The sequence below is a fragment of the Mauremys reevesii genome, linkage group 7 (genome assembly GCF_016161935.1).
Source record: "Mauremys reevesii isolate NIE-2019 linkage group 7, ASM1616193v1, whole genome shotgun sequence".
Classification (NCBI taxonomy): domain Eukaryota; kingdom Metazoa; phylum Chordata; order Testudines; family Geoemydidae; genus Mauremys; species Mauremys reevesii.
The window spans coordinates 91,022,760-91,040,077 of record NC_052629.1 but is presented as its reverse complement, the minus strand read 5'-3'; the positions used below and the strand labels follow the sequence as shown (position 1 = coordinate 91,040,077).

Here is a 17,318-nt window from a genome sequence, read left to right as displayed (position 1 = left end):
AGGCTGGTGATCCACCTGTTCTTAGGCCCTCCCTGGACCCGGTGCCCTTTTACATGGGGTGCTGCCCCCTAGCAGCAACCCCTTTCTCTCTGGGTCTCCCTTTCTCTCTCAGGGAACCCCCACCCTCTATCACTACCTTGCCTCAGTATTTGGCTACTGCCAGTCATTGTCTAGCCCCACACTCTGGCACAGACTGCAGTATCAGCCTACTCATCACAGGCAAAGTTGGGTTTGGACCTGCTGCCTTGGCCTACCCCTAGGTTGCCCTCTGCAACCCCCAGTACCTATTGGCCCACTGCTAGGCCGTAGCCTGGGGCTTTCTAGGCTGGAGCTCCCCGGCTCCTCAGCCTTCCCCAGCCCTGCTGCACTCAGGTATCCAGTCTCAAGCTCCTAAGCAGCCAGGCCCAACTCTCTCTATAGCCAGAGAGAGACTGTCTGGGTCCTGGCTTCCCTGCCTTGTTATAAGGCCCTGTTGCTCTGTTTGGGGCGTGGCCCCCAGCTGCAGCCACTTCCCTGGTCAGCTCAGCCTTGAGAGCCACTGCTCTCAAGCCCTGTCAGGCCACTTTTTAAACCCCTTCCAGCAGGAGCAGGGTCCACCCTGCTACACGGCCCGTGACCTATCCATGACATTTACTAAAAATGCCCATGACTAAAACATAGCCTTATGTATAATACACATGTGCATATGTGTATACAATAAACTTACAAATGAATTGCTCCACATCTACAGACTCTCTAGCATGACATCATATCCTTGTACTGAGAAACAATTGGGAAATATAACATATATGCTTATAGAAGTTCATTTTTTTACAAGAATAATGGGGACAAAATATACTATGTAGCATAAGTCAGAACCTCCATATGTGATATTTAATCTTGTATTTCTTTGATTTTTCCACTACTTCATATAATAGAAATATTTAAAAACTGCTTTAAATTTTAATTTTTCAAAAGACTTTTAACACCTTATTGCAAATTTCTTCTAATGAATTCAATCTAAAACACAAAGGTGGGGAAACACAGAGGCAGACAATGCTCTCTGCAGAGATCTAATCCATCCACAATAAATTGAGAAGCCATACTATTTCTCCTCATCTACATAAATAAAAATCTCCCACTTCAAAGGGAAACAGAGAGCTTATGTATTAAACAGATTAAAAAGGTGATTTTTATTTTCAATGCAATTTGTTCTGTTTGCCTTGATAACATTTTTTTCTTCAACTGTACATCTTTTCAGTATGCCATACATAGAATCATAGAAATCCTAGAAATGTAGGACTGGAAGAAACCTTGAGAGATGATTTAGTCCAGCCTCCCATGCTAGGCAGGACCAAGTAAAGCTAGACCATCCCTGACAGTTGTTTGTTCAAACTGTTCTTAAAAACCTCCAGTGATGGGAATTCCACAACCTTCCTTGGAAGTCTATTCCAGAAATCAACTATCCTTATAATTAGAAAGTTTTTCCTAATATCTAACCTAAATTGCCATTACTGCAGAATAAGCCAGTAACTTCTTGTCCTACATTTGGTGACATGGAGAACAATCGATCTCAGTCCTCTTTGTAACAGACTGTAAGGTTCCCCGGTCTTCTTTTCTTAAGACCAAACATGCCCAGGTTTTTTTTTTTTAAACATTTCCTCTCAAGTCAGATTTTCTAAACCTTTTATCACTTCTGTTGCTCTCATCTGGACTGTCTCACATTTATTCACATCATTCCTAAACTAGTGCACAACTTGTTAATCCTGTATATTAAAATATAGTTAAGGCATTATCACTACGAAGTTCAAAACAGTTGTTCATATGTCCCTCTTTTGTGTTCCTTTTCTTAATTTTGTTTTGGAAGAGGAAGAATAAATAGAAGTAAATGTTCTTCAGTAGCTAGCTGGTCGTAGAAATAAACAAGGCTAGTTTTTATTTTCCAGGTATTTGATAAACTACTTCTAGTTACTCCACAAGTAGATGCGGAGCAGATCTTAATGTCACCTAACTCATTTATTAAACTTCAAACAAACAGGTAAGTGGTATTTTTTTACAGTGGGCCTGTGTGTCAGCAATTTATTGTAGCTGTAAAGTATAATTCTTGATATTTAAAATAACTTTTTTTTGGTCTGTTTCGTTAAAAAAAAAAAGTCTCCCTGTACATTCTTATATTGAAGGATTTATCTGATTATTAGTAGCCCTTTATCTCTACATTTGTTTTCTATCAAATCTTGTACTTGTCTTTCCTTGGTTAGAAAGCTATACCTACACAGTCGTATAGGTCTGAGAACTTTTAAGTCTTGGTTTTAAGAGGTTCTGAGAATCTGTAGATGACTTTAACTTGAGTTGTGGGTACTCAGCACTTCTGAAAACCAGCTCCTTGATGCTCTTCTGACTGAGAGGTTGGGACTAGATTGTGAGACCAGAAAGTGTATTACCTAAAGATCACAACTTAAATCCACTGATTTTTGGTAATGTTTTTATTTCCTGAACTTTCACGTCACCATGGTAAAATCTGCATTTTGTTTCTTTAAAATAATAAATATTGATTTTTGTCTCTTGAGATTTTTTTACATGTCACAGTTACTTAAAATGATTGTATTTTGAGAAGTAGCAGTGTAAAAAATGATTTCCAGCTCTAGTTTGTACAGGGTACAACTAAGAAAAGACTATTTTTTTGTCCCAGCCAGGCTTGATCTGCAAGTCTGGCTCATGTATTATCACTAGTAACTCTGGTCTTGGTTACATATCTGTAACTCTGTCTTCAATAGGATTACAGAGGTGTAACGGGGGGTGGAGGGGGTGGAGACAGCAGGACAGGATTTTGCCCTTCATTTGGAACTTAGTTAATAGCTCTCATGATGGCTTGTGAGTCCGAAAAGAAACCTGCTTTCACTCCCAATTGCTAACACTGGCTATACAGAGCTGTTGGGATTGAAAAAAGCAGAAACATTTTTCCTGCCAAAGTCAGGGAACGGATCTGCTGAATAAGGAGGTGCCATTTTTATATTGTCACTTTTCAAAGTATTGTTCTTTAAACTTATTTCAGGCTTGATATACTTTGTCTTAGCGGCTGAAAATTTCAAGCCCAGTGCTAGAAAGGGGCAGCTACTTTCCACAGGGGTTTTACCCATGGGGTCAGGACAAATGGTGTTTACACCATTGCTTTCTCCAGGGGAGGAAAGCTTTAAAATTTGACCATGTCTCCATTGGCTGCATCATCCTTTGGCTGCCTGAGGCACGATGCACTGAATTCATTCATGTGTCTTCACGGTGAATACATTAATCAAAATCCAGTCCTGGTGCTGTAAACACCATGCAATAAAGGATCTCCTCCACCCCACCCCAAAAAACCCCAGCAGAGCTAACATACAGGAACAATCCCATGAGTTTAATTGTAATCCTTGTTTTCCTTCCCCCAACTTCCCTCTATTACTCTCATATTATCAGCTGTGGTGCTATTTCTGACACCTAGCGTATTGTTTCTAAACCTCATATCCTTGCTCATACTGAATAGTACCTTACTCAACATATAGCACTATTGGAGATGATGAGACTCCTCATGACATAAAGTGAGTAAGAGTATCAGAATCTGCCATTTAGCCTATAAGTTATCAGGGGCAAAGACTGTGTGTCTTGTTCTGTAAATGGCCTAGCACACTTGGTATGGTCAATAAATTAAAATAATCCGTATGGCTCCTTGGCCTCTCCTCTTAAGGCTTTTTGTGGTTACTCTGAGCAGCTGAGGGCCCAACCAATGGAGAATAATTTGCATACTCCTTTTCATTGCACATCTCCCACAATGGTCAGACCATTCCCGCTATCCCGGGATATTCCTGTCACAGTTCAGGGCAACTGCACATGTATTCTCCCCTTGTGGTCCGCCAGAGGAATCTTCTCTAGGCTCCTGACTCCCCAGCCTTCATCTCTTTTGGGTAGAAACCCGCATCTCTCTCCCTCCTGACTGGGAGTTTTCCAGACTCCACTGTTCCTTCCTTACACAGGGATATTGCCAGCAAGCGAAACTGCCGAACCAGGCCAGCGTCTGTGCTTGGCTTTCTCGCCAAAGGCTATGAACAGCTAAATTGACCGCAGTTACACATTACCACACAGCTCTTTCTAAGCAAGCACATTTATTCTTGAGGTGAAAACATTACAGAGTAGACATATAAAAACAATAAAAGAACCTACAGACATGCTAAAAGCTTACCACCGTTCATCCATCAGTCTTAGGGGGCCGTACTAGATCAAGTCTTTCCAACTCTTCTGCAAGTATCGAGCCCTCCCCACTTGGACAGAAAGTTCTGACTGTAGACTGAATCAGAAAGAAGGCTTTGAGTCAGTTTAAACTCAGGCTGTTTATCCAAAAGTCCTTTTGTCTGTTGGCCTCAGGAGAATCGAGTTTGAACTCGTATATGTCAGCCTCTCTGGGAAGTGATACCTCGGGGGGCTGGGGAGGGAGATATAACAACCAGGCTGATTCCCCTTAATCACCACTCACAGCCTCAGTTCCTAGAGGAGCTGTGGTAGTCCTTCTGCATGAAGAATGACATAATCATACATAAACCATTCATTTAAAACAATGGACCGTAAAGATGCTCTGTGGGGTTGCAATATCTGTCACATCTCCCCCAGAGAGGTTACATACAGTCCCAGCCCACAATAACACACAAACTAAGGCCTTCCAAGGAGAGTGCAGGAAGTTGCCGTATTTGTCACAACGCCAACAGAAACAGTTTATCCCGTGGTCTAATCAAGCCTGGCACCTTCACTATTTGACCAGCCATGAAGGGCCGTCAGGATACAGTTTCCGTGTTGGGTTCCACAGAAGGAAAATGCTGTATTCTCAGCTGAATGGAAAAATGCATGGGGGCGGGGAGAGAAGAGAAGAGAAGGTTGTTTATATGTATGGTAGAACATGTGTAAGTGGGTCTTTAAAATATCCAATGAGTCAGAATGCCTGCTAATTAGAGTTTATACGTTTGCTCACTTTACTTATTAATATGCTAATACCATGGAGTGTTTTATTCCAAAAATTAACCTTGTGTACAAACAATTTCCAGGAAACTGATGAGAACTACTTAGTCATGTTCCTGTCTTTATCTTTAATACCAGTGTTGACCCTGGTAGACTAATCTGCTACTGAATACTGATGACGGAAAATGTCTGTGAAAGCCACATGCTGTACCCTTATACATTAATATTCTGAATGAAGTTCACGTCAGTGAATGATGACACTGTAAGGTAGTGGACAGCAAGTGGATTTTAATATATGCCCAAGCATAGATAAGACTTCTTCCAGGAAGGCTTGAATCAGGATCTGAACACTTGAATCTTAGATTAGATTATAGCGTTTTGTGGCTTTATAGCAAAAACATGGTAAATGCATATATCAGATAGCACTAGTTTACGCTTGGTTTAAATAAATCTGGTTGTAAATGTAGGGTTGTTTTTTTTTTTAAAGCTTTCTGTTTTTGCTTTATCAAGGGACAGAGTAGCTTCCCTGAGTTACCGTGTTCTGGATGGTCCCAATAAAGTTCCCGTTGTACAGATTGATGAGAGAGGTTTTCTGAACTCAGGGTCCTTGATAGGATCATCAACAATTGAAATAATTTCCCAGGAGCCATTTGGAATCAACCAGACCATTGTAGTTGCCGTTAAGGTAATATTTTTCTGTTTATCTTCACGAGGGTCAGTACACAATTAAGGCTAATGCTGTTCCATCCGTTAAAAACCTACGCTCCTATGACACCAACTGGGTAAAGTTAATTTCACCTTTAAATTCTGCAGAGTATAAAATTCACAGATAAATGGACAGTTCAGTGTTCTTTTTAACAAGGTGTTGGAGTACCAGTTTGGTGGTGGTAATGAAGTTTTAAAATGTGCATCTCCTCACGTTGGATAATTCTCAGCCGTAGCACAGTTCACCAAAAATGTGCCTGTGGATTGCATGTGCACTTGTAAGCTAGAAAAATATTGTCCTAAAAAAAAATCTCTTCAGAAATGTTTTCTTTTTAGACGTGTTTGATACTCTGTAGCTACTGACATCTATCATAGGTGGCTCATTTCTCAAGGAGGGGAAAGGGATAAAGCCAGCTAGAGTGATGAATACAGTGTCACCTACAAGGTGACTAACAGTGGTGCTTGAATTTTCAGCATGTCTGTGTTGTGCAGAAATCTCATTATCTATCTTCAGCTTCCAAGTACTGTAGCTCTTAACAGACTCTTTCTACAGGGAATCAAAACAGGAGAGTGACTACCCTCAGGTTCAAATTTAGCTACTGTCCAATGTACTTAGTAAGCCAGGCAAGAAGCTTGTCCAATGTTGGCGCATGTTGCTTGTAGTGCTAAAGTTCTCTGAAGTGCCTTCACTTCAGAGAAGGCACAAAAGTTATAGTTGGAACCAGCAGCAAAGGGATTAAATTGTCACCCTGACTAATGCTCTTTCATATGATTACCATTATTAAATTGCATGGTCTTCTGCTTGGGTATAATCATGCATGTTTCTGTTTCACCACTTTGGGCACTGATGGCTCATCTGTCTGTCCTGTACTGTCAAAACCAAAGTAATACGGAAGAGTATATGAGTACTTTCCACATCCTTCAGGCCATAGCTTGCTTCCCCCTCCCTAGTACTTAGCCTAGACTCTGCTGGGTCCTGATCCAGTGTTCGTTATAACCACGGAAAAGACTCCTGTTGATTTTCTCGGGAGCTGGATCAGATACCCTGGCCGGCATGTTGGGGTGGTGGAGCCAGTCACTCATTCATTCTGTCCATTCATGGAACCAGCAAACTGCAGGATTGAGGATTTAAGACTGTAAGCTCTTTGGGGTAGGGGCTGTCTTTTTATTTCACATCCATACAGCTTCTGCTGTGACCTGTCTACTTATCTTAGGTACTTATCTGGCCCTGTTGCCATCTTAACGCCTCATATCTTGACTGTCTTTATCCTCACAATGTCCCTATGAGGTAGAAAAATTATATTAGCCCCATTTTACAAATGGGGAATTGAGGCACAGAGAAACCAGGTGACTTGTCCAAGATCACACAGGGAGGCAGAGCAGGAAATGAACCCAGGTCTCCTGAGTCACAATAAGCTAGTCCTCTAATCACTGGGCTGGCCTTCCTCTATCTAGCTGTATATACCAATCTGAGTATTTTGGCAGTCTTTGCTCAGGAGAGGCTGTATTACCGAAACAGCAGGAGGCAATGAAAGTAAGGAGTGATGTACTATACCAGAGCTTTGTGGGGAGGTAAACTCAGCACTTGCTCACATGCCGTCTGGCTCTAGTCAACCCAAACATCAAAACATTAATGCTAGAAATATTCAGAAAGCTGAGATGTTCTTAAAAAATAAATAGCTGCTTTCATCAATATTAGATTTAGCAGTTGTCTCTTGCAGACCCTGTTTTGAGACTGTTTAGTAAAACAGGCTTGAAAGTCTCTCATGGAAAATGGCATTTTTGTTATCTTGTTACATCAGTTAGTTGGGCAGATGGCCATATGCACTGATATTTTAGCTTATTACATCAGCTAGTGGAGCAGACAGCTGTACATACTGATATTTTAGCCACAGTTTTCAGACTCACCAAAGATGCAGTTTCCTTGAGGCCAAAGCCGTCCTTTCCTTTTCAAGTTTTGACATGTACATTTTGAGATAAAATGTAAAACTCTGTTATCTGAGCCTCTTGGCTCAGAAGAAAGGTACCCTTGAGGGGGGCATTTAAATTACTGTTCTTCATACAGTTGAAGGTTTTTTTTTCTTCCTTTATCCTTCCATTATTTATTTTCCAAAAGCTGTATCAGAGAAAACACACATTGTCCCTTTACTTTTGATAGCTAGCCTAGATAAGTCAAGCAGGTTTTCCTTTTATTAATTAATAATGGAAATACATTTCCACAACAAAACATTTGTGAATTCATCATCGTAAGAACGATTCCCTGCATTTAAGTGTTGCTGCAAAAATTTTCTTTATTTTTGCACAAACCCTTGTTTCTTTAAACAGCTTGAAAGATGGGAGCAGGGATTGTAAACCCATTCTGATTTTCTTGGGCAGGGAGCCATTAAAGCAGCAGAATGCAGCTTGCTGACCAATCTGGGTTTAACAGATGCAAGGTGGGCCCAATGAGTCAAGCCATAGGAGAGTTTATTTCCGAGTGGCCTGGCCCCTTCTGCAACATGGGCATTCCCTTTGAACGTCCTGACTGAGATTGTGTGCTGTGCCTTTTAGAGATGCTATACAGAACTTGCAGCCCAGTGGAAGTTACGTAGCTAAAGTGGCTTAGTCCTGCAGCACCAATATAATAGACACAACCCCGGGGAGCTGTGTGAATTGCAGCAGCCTCTCCCTGGTTGCCCATAATCTCCACAGTGCTGGAGCCACACCCCTCTATAGCAGGTCTTGAGAGGAGGCCATTGAAGGGCAGCCTTACAGCTATCTTCCACTGTTCCTGCACTGGGGGAAATCTTCTCCCTGCCAGATATGGGGCTTTTAGAGTCCCTTTATGCCACTCCAGGCCTTTTGCCTGGTGTAGAGGTAATGGAGCAGATGTTAGAATCTCATCCCTTGTTCATATGTACCTCATGCATCACTCACCCAGGGGCTGATCTTTGGGGATGTATAATCTTTGTATATCCACCTTTGCTGGGGAGAAGCCTGCAGGTTATTATTTGAGTTGTGTATCTGTTGAACTTTCTGGTTTTGTTTTACAGGATAAACACATCATCTCTGTAATTTTGTGCATTTGTTACATGTCATTATTGCTTCTCAGCTCCTGGTGCTATACGATGCTTTGCAAGGACTTTATGAAACATAATAAACCCTGTGTGAAATTAAAAGCTCCATCTCTCAATACTGTTGTAATGTCCAGACTAAAAATATGTGTGGTTCATAAAGAGCTCTACACATATCTGTGTCTGAAAATTATTTAAATAGCTTTATTTAATAGGCACCCCACAGTCAAGGGAAAAAAGCACTTTACAGAATATCATCTTTTATTAATATCATACAGGTGTCTCCTGTTTCTTACCTGAGAATCTCTATTAGTCCTGTTCTGCACACTCAAAACAAAGAGGCTCTGTTGGCTCTACCATTGGGTGTGACATTAACCTTCACAGTCCATTTCCATGATAACTCTGGAGATACCTTCCATTCGCACAATTCTGTGCTCAACCTTGCAACCAACAGGTAAGTGTCTATATCAGAGTATTAATTATAGGGGCAGCAAAGAAATGTAAAAGACATTGTATTATACCAATCATGGTAACTGCCCCAGCAAAAAAAAAAGGGGGGGGAGGGGATAAAGCTATGTCAGCAAGAGTGTGGCTGTACTTCTGGTGGGAGAATTGGGATCACAGGCTTGGGATCATTGATTGACTCCTGAAATGTGTACAGCCTTCAGAGATGCCAGAAAGAAGGGCACCAGTTAGTCACCAGTATTGACCTGAAAAAATGAAGTCATGCCTAGGCAAGGGCCAGTGGGAATGGGGTGTGTGTGCGTGTATATGCTTTCGGTGATTCTGAATCATTAAGATGTACACATTGTTGGCTTATGTAACAAGTTGATCTTATTAGTGTTGGCCTTGCCCTTCCTCTCCTTCCTTCCTCCTGCCGTTTGTCACACTTATTGCAGCTTCTCTTAAACTTAGGGAATTTGGAGTGGGGACTGTCTTCAGATGTGTTTGTGCAGTCTTTAGCACAATGGGGATGCGATCCTGACTGGGGCTTTTGGGCACCACCAGGATACAATAAAAAATCATATTTGGTCAGTGGGATGTTCATCAAATTCCCCAACGATTACTGCACAAAGTTTGTCTTCCACAGAATTCCTTGTGTGAATACTTGGGTGAGAGTCATGAGAAAAAGAAAGATACGGGTTGGGTATTTTTTAAGATATCTTGTCTTTCCCCCACTCATATAGATATATCTTGGTATTAGTATGGTCAGGAGTGTGCAGTGTTGGGGAGAGTGCATATCTCAGTAACAGTTTGAAGACACTGACCTAGTAGAGTTAAGAGATTTTGGCTGACCAGCTGCATTTAGTGCTAGACCCATTCATAGGGTTTTCATTTTATTCCTTCTTTCCTCTGTGAAAAGTAAAAGAAGAGGCTTGCCTCTCTTTAAGAGCTTCTTGAAATGCTAGAAAATGATATGTTAGGTCATAAGGACCTCATGATTTCCTCTTCTGAACTCTCAGACTCATAGACTTTAAGGTCAGAAGGGACCATCGTGATCATCTAGTCTGACCTCCTGCACATTGCAGGCCACAGAACCTCACCCACTCCTGAAATAGACCTCTAACCTCTGCCTGAGTTACTGAAGTCCTCAAGTTGTGGTTTAAAGACTGCAAGTTACAGAAAATTCACCATTTACACTAGTGTAAACCTGCAGGTGACCCATGACCCATGTTACAGAGTGCAGTGTTTAGGATTCAGATTTTCTTAAATGACAACTAAATACATCATTTGTCTATTTTTGCTCCTTTTTGTTAATCTCAGTTAATAACCATCCCAAAAAAGGAGTCAGGCAAAGTGAGATGTTTTTAAAAAATTGAATAAATGCCTATCAGACAGGAGGAGAGTAAAGGGAATAGAAGAATTTCTGAAAACCAAAGCATTTTTTTCCTTTTATTTACAGAGATGACTTTGTGCAGATTGGGAAAGGAACCACGAACAACACATTTGTAATTCGAACTGTAAATGTAGGCTTGACCTTGCTTATGGTTTGGGATACAGAGCACAGTGGAATTGCAGATTATGTCCCTTTTCCTGTGCAACATGCCATTTTCCCTGAGCTCAGAGACATGGTAGTAGGTGATGTTGTCTGCTTTAGTACTACACTGATAAATCAAGAAGGTAAGATACACTAGCTGTTTAGATGCATTTCAATGCTGGCTCTGAATTACCATGGAAACTTTGTAGTGCTATGCATTGTGACAGTCTAGGGAAACCAAATACATTTATTTATGATGATGATCAGAATCAAATGACACTCGCTATTCTTTTGAACACCACAAATAAGTTTGATCAACTGCAGCTTTCAGAAATTTCACTTGTGTTGAGCTCTTGGGCATCAAACATCTGCAGTTTCCAATTCAATTGTTCCTAAAATATAAAACATTCTGGAAAAGGCTTAGTTTAAAAAAATGAACAGGGATAATAATACAAAGACACAGTCTTGAGGCCTTTACTCAATCCTCTAATTAGTTCTTTGGCCTCAATGGGATTTTTGCAAGAGTGGAACTTCTGCTGGTGTAACTGAGAGCAGAATGTGGTGCTGAGGCAAGGACCACACATCGGATAGCATAGCTAATAACACTCACTCACTCACTCACTGTGGGAATTGGTGTATACCAGGGGTAGGCAACCTATGGTACGTGTGCCGAAGGCGGCACACAAGCTGGTTTTCAGTGGCACTCACACTGCCCGGGTCCTGGCCACTGGTCCAGGGAGATCTGCATTTTAATTTAATTTTAAATGAAGCTTCTTAAACATTTTAAAAACCTTATTTACTTTACATACAACAATAGTTTAGTTTTATATTATAGACTTAGAGAAAGAGACCTTCTAAAAACATTAAAATGTCTCAGCATTACTGAGACGCAAAACCTTAAATTAGAGTGAATAAATGATGACTCGGCACACCACTTCTGAAAGGTTGCCAACCCCTGGTGTATATAATGGTGGGTACCTATTGATACAGGGTCAGGCCAGATGGCTACAGAAGAGTGATAGAAGGCAGATATTTTGGCCCAGGTTAAGTAGGTCCCCTTTCCATGGGTAAGGTAACAGGGAAGGTTCCAGAACAATCAGGAATTTTCTGGAAACAAGGTAGACAGGCTGATTAGAACACCTGCAGCCAATCAAGAAGCTGCTAGAATCAATTAAGGCAGGCTAATCAGGGCACCTGGGTTTAAAAAGGACCTCACTTCAGTTTGTGGTGCGTGTGTGAGCAAGAGGCACAAGGAGCTGAGAGTGAGAGGGTATGCTGCTGGAGGACTGAGGAGTACAAGCGTTATCAGACACCAGGAGGAAGGTCCTGTGATGAGGATAAAGAAGGTGTTTGGATGAGGCCATGGGGAAGTAGCCCAGGGAGTTGTAGCTGTCATGCAGCTGTTACAGGAGACACTGTAGACAGCTGCAATCCACAGGGCCCTGGGCTGGAACCCAGAGTAGAGGGCGGTCCGGGTTCCCCCCAAACCTCCCAACTCGTGATCAGACACAGGAGAAGTTGACCCAGACTGTGGGTTCCACCAGAGGGGAAGATCTCTGAGGCAAGCAAATCCGCCAATAAGCACAGGACCCACCAAGGTAGAGGAGGAACTTTGTCACACTATAGATACATACTCCAGTTTGAAAACACACATGGCTAGCATATTGGAACCCTGTTAAGCAGTTAATTTACAAATAGTCTTTTCTCATAGGCTTGTCAGGAGTCTGGAGCTCTTCACTGAGCAGTGTTCTTCAGGTTGACCCAAGGACAGGTGTAGCTGTGGCAAGGGATTCAGGAGTTGTCACTGTTTATTATGAGATTCCTGGACTACTTAAAACATACAGGGAGGTGAGAGACTTTTAACTTCCACTAGTGCTGTTGAGGTTTGTTTGCTGTCTGTTAGGAACATATTTCTACCTACAGTCACATTTTTTTTTTAAGCAACAAAATGTTAAGCTTCTGTTGCTATCCTTATTTAATTTTTTTTCTTGGAAATGTATAAATTTGTTCCTATATCTGTACTGTTTATCTTGAGCAGAAGATGAATTGATGGGGAAAATATCTGGTGTACTTCCAAAGGCATCATGGTTATAGTTTGTGTTAAAGAAGGCAATTAAACTTAATCGTTTGCATTTTGAGCCTGTACTGTTTTTATATGGCACACTTCATTTCTTTGCTTGGCTAAGTTGGTTTCAGATGCTGAACAGCTTTTGATTAATCCAGTGTTTCTCAAACAGGGGTCGTCGCTTGTGTAGGGAAAGCCCCTGGTGGGCCAGGCTAGTTTGTTTACCTGCCCCGTCCGCAGGTCCAGCCGATTGTGGCTCCCACTGGCCGTGGTTCGCCGCTGCAGACCAATGGGAGCCGCTGGAAGCAGCAGCCAGTACATCCCTTGGCCCGCGCCACTTCCAGCAGCTGCCATTGGCCTGCAGTGGCAAACAGGGCAGGTAAACAAATGGCCTGGCCTGCCAGGGGCTTTCCCCGCACAAGCGGCGACTCCAGTTTGAGAAACACTGGATTAAGGCTCTGCTTTTCTGAATGAAGTTTCACTGTTTGAATGAGATACCAACCAGAATTTTTTTCATATGGTACCATATGTACTGTACATTGGCTAGTCAGTATTACTGAATTTAAAGGGAATTGTGTTTATTTGATCTTCAGTGAAATAGTTCTGTCTACGCTGAAGTCACAATATCAGCAGACATAAGAGCACCAGACATTATTTTTAATTAAATTAAATCCAGCTTTTTTTGTGCCTGGTTTCTTGTGACTGATTTATGAGGGATTAATAGAAATAGTAAAATGTTTTTCTAACTTAAGTTACCTAAAAGAGCAATTTCTAAAATTAGAGAAATGCAGCATTTTTTTTAAAGAAATGCATCTTTTGTCTGGTGTGTGTGAGAGAGGAGTATCCGTTTTTGACTTACTAAAATCCATTCCTGCCTTAATTTGTGTTCATTTAACAGTCTTGTGTAGCAGGGTTCTTCGGTGTCTTTCTTTTAGGTGTTGATCAGTATTCCTCAAAGGATTATAGCGATGCATGTAACTGGAGTGAAAACAAACTTACAAGGAGTTGCAGCTTCAAAAGTTTTAGTTGCAACTGGGGACAGAAGCAAAAATTTGAAAGGTACTGTGCTGAATCTTCTCCTGCTTGCCTGTTCATTACTTAACCGCACATGCATGATGCACTGTCTCTCCTCTAACATCTAGGAGTGTAGCAAGAAAGGATCCTGCACTAGTGCTTCACCACTGCCTCGCAAGTTATGTGGGAGTCGTCATGGTCATGTTGTGAGTTTGTAGGGACTTACTGGCTTTTTCCTTTCCCCGCCAAAATCTGGGTGAGAAGACCATGGGCATGCTCCTGAGTCACCACACCCAGTGATGGGGGAATGGACAGCCAGTGAGAGCTTTCGAGCAGCTGGGCTAGAACCAGGAGGGAGGGGAGAAAAAGCCCAACCTTTCCCTCCCAGTAGCCATGAAAGATGGGGCGGCAAGAGCTGAGATTCCCTGTCACTCTCAGCAACTGTGTTATGTGAGTGAGATGTTCACAACACTATGTGGTGAATTGAGCCAGGAGGTTGCATAGTGTGAAGATACTGAATTTCAGTGAGGCATCATCATATAGTGATACACCATTGTGATGCCAGTATTGCCACATACTCTCAAGAAGTCACAATGTGATTCGTTTGTGGCCAAGGAGCTGTACAGCTGTTAATATGGGAGTTCTGCTGTCCTGTGCTGTGAGCTCTTCATAATCATTGTAAGGCCTAAGTATATGACTATACTAAAAAAACCCAAAAGCCTGTGGCAATGAGTCTGAGAACCCTGGCTGGGTTTCAGAGTCCAAGCAGGAATGTCTACGTGGCTATTTTTAGCTCTGTAGTCAAGTCCCGCTCTGAGACTCACTGCTGTGGCGGTTTTTCTGTGTAGATGTACTCTTAGTGCTTTGAGCGACAATACTGTCACAACCACAAGGAACTCAGAACAAGGTTCTGATATGTTACAATGGAAAAAGATAGTGTCAGAGGGGTAGCCGTGTTAGTCTGAATCTGTAAAAAGCGACAAAGAGTCCTGTGGCACCTTATAGACCAGGGGTTCTCAGACTTTTGTACTGGTGACCCCTTTCACATAGCAAGCCTCTGAGTGTGACCCCACCCTTTATACATTAAAAACACTTTTTTATATATTTAACACTATTATAAATGCTGGAGGCAAAGCGGGATTTGGGGTGGAGGCTGACAGCTTGCGACCCTCCATGTAATAACGTCGTGACCCCCTGATGGGTCCCGACCCCCAGTTTGAAAACACCTGTTATAGACTAACAGAAGTATTGGAGAATAAGCTTTCATGGGTGAATACCCACTTCATCAGACACATGGAAAAAGAGATGAACATATTTTTGAACTACACCTCTACCTCGATATAATGCTGTCCTCGGGAGCCAAAAAAATCTTACCACGTTATAGGTGAAAACGCATTATATCGAACTTGATTTGATCCGTGGGAGCACACAGCCCTGCCCCCCGGAGCGCTGCTTTACTGTGTTATATCCAAATTCGTGTTATATTGGGTGGTGTTTTAACAGGGTAGAGGTGTAATATAAGCATCTCTAAAACACTCTTTCATACAAATGACTGATTTGTAATACGTGTACAGGAATCATTCTGTTTTTTGGGGTTTTTTGAGGGTGGTGGAGGAATTTAAACCATTGTTTAAGTATGGGTTTTAAAATATTTTCAGTTAACGAACTCAAAATAGCTCAGTGAATTTTCATCAACCTTCCCAAGAGAATTAACCTTTGGGTTTCCAAAAAGGAAAAAAGTTGAGAAAGTTGATCAGTAGAGCTGATTTTAAAAATGTTCACATTTTGGGGACAAAAATGGGGAGAATTTCAATGGTTTTAGCAAAAAAGAATAATAAAAATAACAATCTCCCTACTTTTCAGCCAGCTGTTCGAGGGCTGTTTAAAATTTTGAATTCCCAAATTAAATAAATGGGTGAGGTTTCAGAAATAAAACTAGTGCAATTTCCCCCTTTGCTCGCAACAAATGAAGGAAGAAAGATGTACAAGGAAAGTGTACTTGAACCTGACTGTCACATTCATTGTCATAGGCCATTAAAATATAGCCTGCTTGTATTTAGTGCTCATGACCCGCACCAGAGTCAGGGCCCTGCAGGCCAACTTCCTCTTTCTGCAGGATAGATACAGCACAGACAGAGTCTCTTCAAGCCTTCTACGCATTATCTCAACTTTGTGTGGGAGGAACCACTTTCAGAGTGAGAGAACAGATTAGTCTCCAGGCCTGTTCAGTTCTTGATATCTCTGCTGAGATTACCAGCAAGAGCATCATTTTGTAACATTTTTTGTGATCTAGACACTTTTCTGCTAGCACATGGAATGATGCTATCACTTAACTCACACAGGCCATGTCAGAGGCCTTTCAGTCAGCGCTGACAGACTGGATTTGAATGGGAAACCTAGTGAAGAAAGGCTCTGTATCTAATTACCAGTTTCCCTGAGCCATCCAATTCACAGTTTTGCCCTTACGAAAACAAAACAAATTTTAAAATCACTCAGGTTTCTTCTACTTAAATACTGAAGGTTGCAGCTTCTCTTCAGATGCAGATAGAGAGAATATTTTAGGAAACTCCAGACATATTTTTAACTGAGTACCAATTGGCACAACTGCAAAAACCCAATTTTCAGCTTTAATGGGAATGCTGTCATTTTGAAAATTTGTTCTTCTGTACTTAGAGAAAACAAAAATGCTTGTAAAGTTTGCTTTGTCTTGATAAAGGTCAAGTCAGACCCAGACTATCATTTTTCTGCAGATATATCTGAAGGCAAAGCAAGTGTTTGTTTTCAGAAGTTCCAAGCTTGAAATTTGTTTTTTAAATTGGGCTTTTGTTTTTCATGCAATGGACATGGAGTAGTATGGAACCTCTGTTAACACTTTTGTATAGAGCTCTTTTGGAACTACTTTGATTCATTATTTTTGTGAATTATGGATACTTTCATGATTTTTGAAACCAAAGAGATCAATAAATGTGTGTGTCTGTTTTTCTTACTGATGAAAAGGAGTTAGTAGTCAACCAACAGCTTGATTGGTTCACTGTTAGAATGTAATTGACTTTTTAAAGTAATATATTTAGCATTAAGCATGCTTATGCTCACCATTACTGTGATTGCAGCAAAGAGTCCTGTGGCACCTTATAGACTAACAGACGTTTTGGAGCATGAGCTTTCATGGGTGAATACCCACTTCGTCGGATGCTTATGCTCACCATTACTGTGATTGACAATTGTACCAAAAGTATTTGGGTTTTTTTAGAACCACTTTACAAGTGAAGTTAAATATATTTTATCTTCTGATTAATAAGCCATACTTGATTTAATCACAGTGCCTTTTTGTTAATATTGAACAGTCTTAACATTCAGCACTTGTTGAAATGATATTTTTAGTATATTTTTGTATGAACTATTGGCCTGTTCAAATCGAATAATAAATTACATAATTTTTCCTCTTGAACAACTACTGAAAAATACCTTTTAGTGGGACTTTCAGAATTTGCCTAACTTATGAGGTACAAGCTATAGGAAAAAAAGTATAAATGTGCTGAAATCT

General features: G+C 41.2%; 1 protein-coding gene across 1 annotated transcript in view; it reads left to right on the top strand.

Moving 5' to 3' along the window:
- The window catches only part of NUP210 (nucleoporin 210), a 124,373-nt gene that overhangs the window by 95,273 nt on the left and 11,782 nt on the right, over positions 1 to 17,318 (top strand). The window contains exons 29-34 of the mRNA XM_039546052.1: positions 1,926 to 2,017; positions 5,470 to 5,644; positions 8,996 to 9,171; positions 10,621 to 10,838; positions 12,407 to 12,543; positions 13,696 to 13,819. Of these exons, the coding sequence (XP_039401986.1) occupies positions 1,926 to 2,017; positions 5,470 to 5,644; positions 8,996 to 9,171; positions 10,621 to 10,838; positions 12,407 to 12,543; positions 13,696 to 13,819 (922 nt within the window). The remainder of the gene's footprint in view (positions 1 to 1,925; positions 2,018 to 5,469; positions 5,645 to 8,995; positions 9,172 to 10,620; positions 10,839 to 12,406; positions 12,544 to 13,695; positions 13,820 to 17,318) is intronic.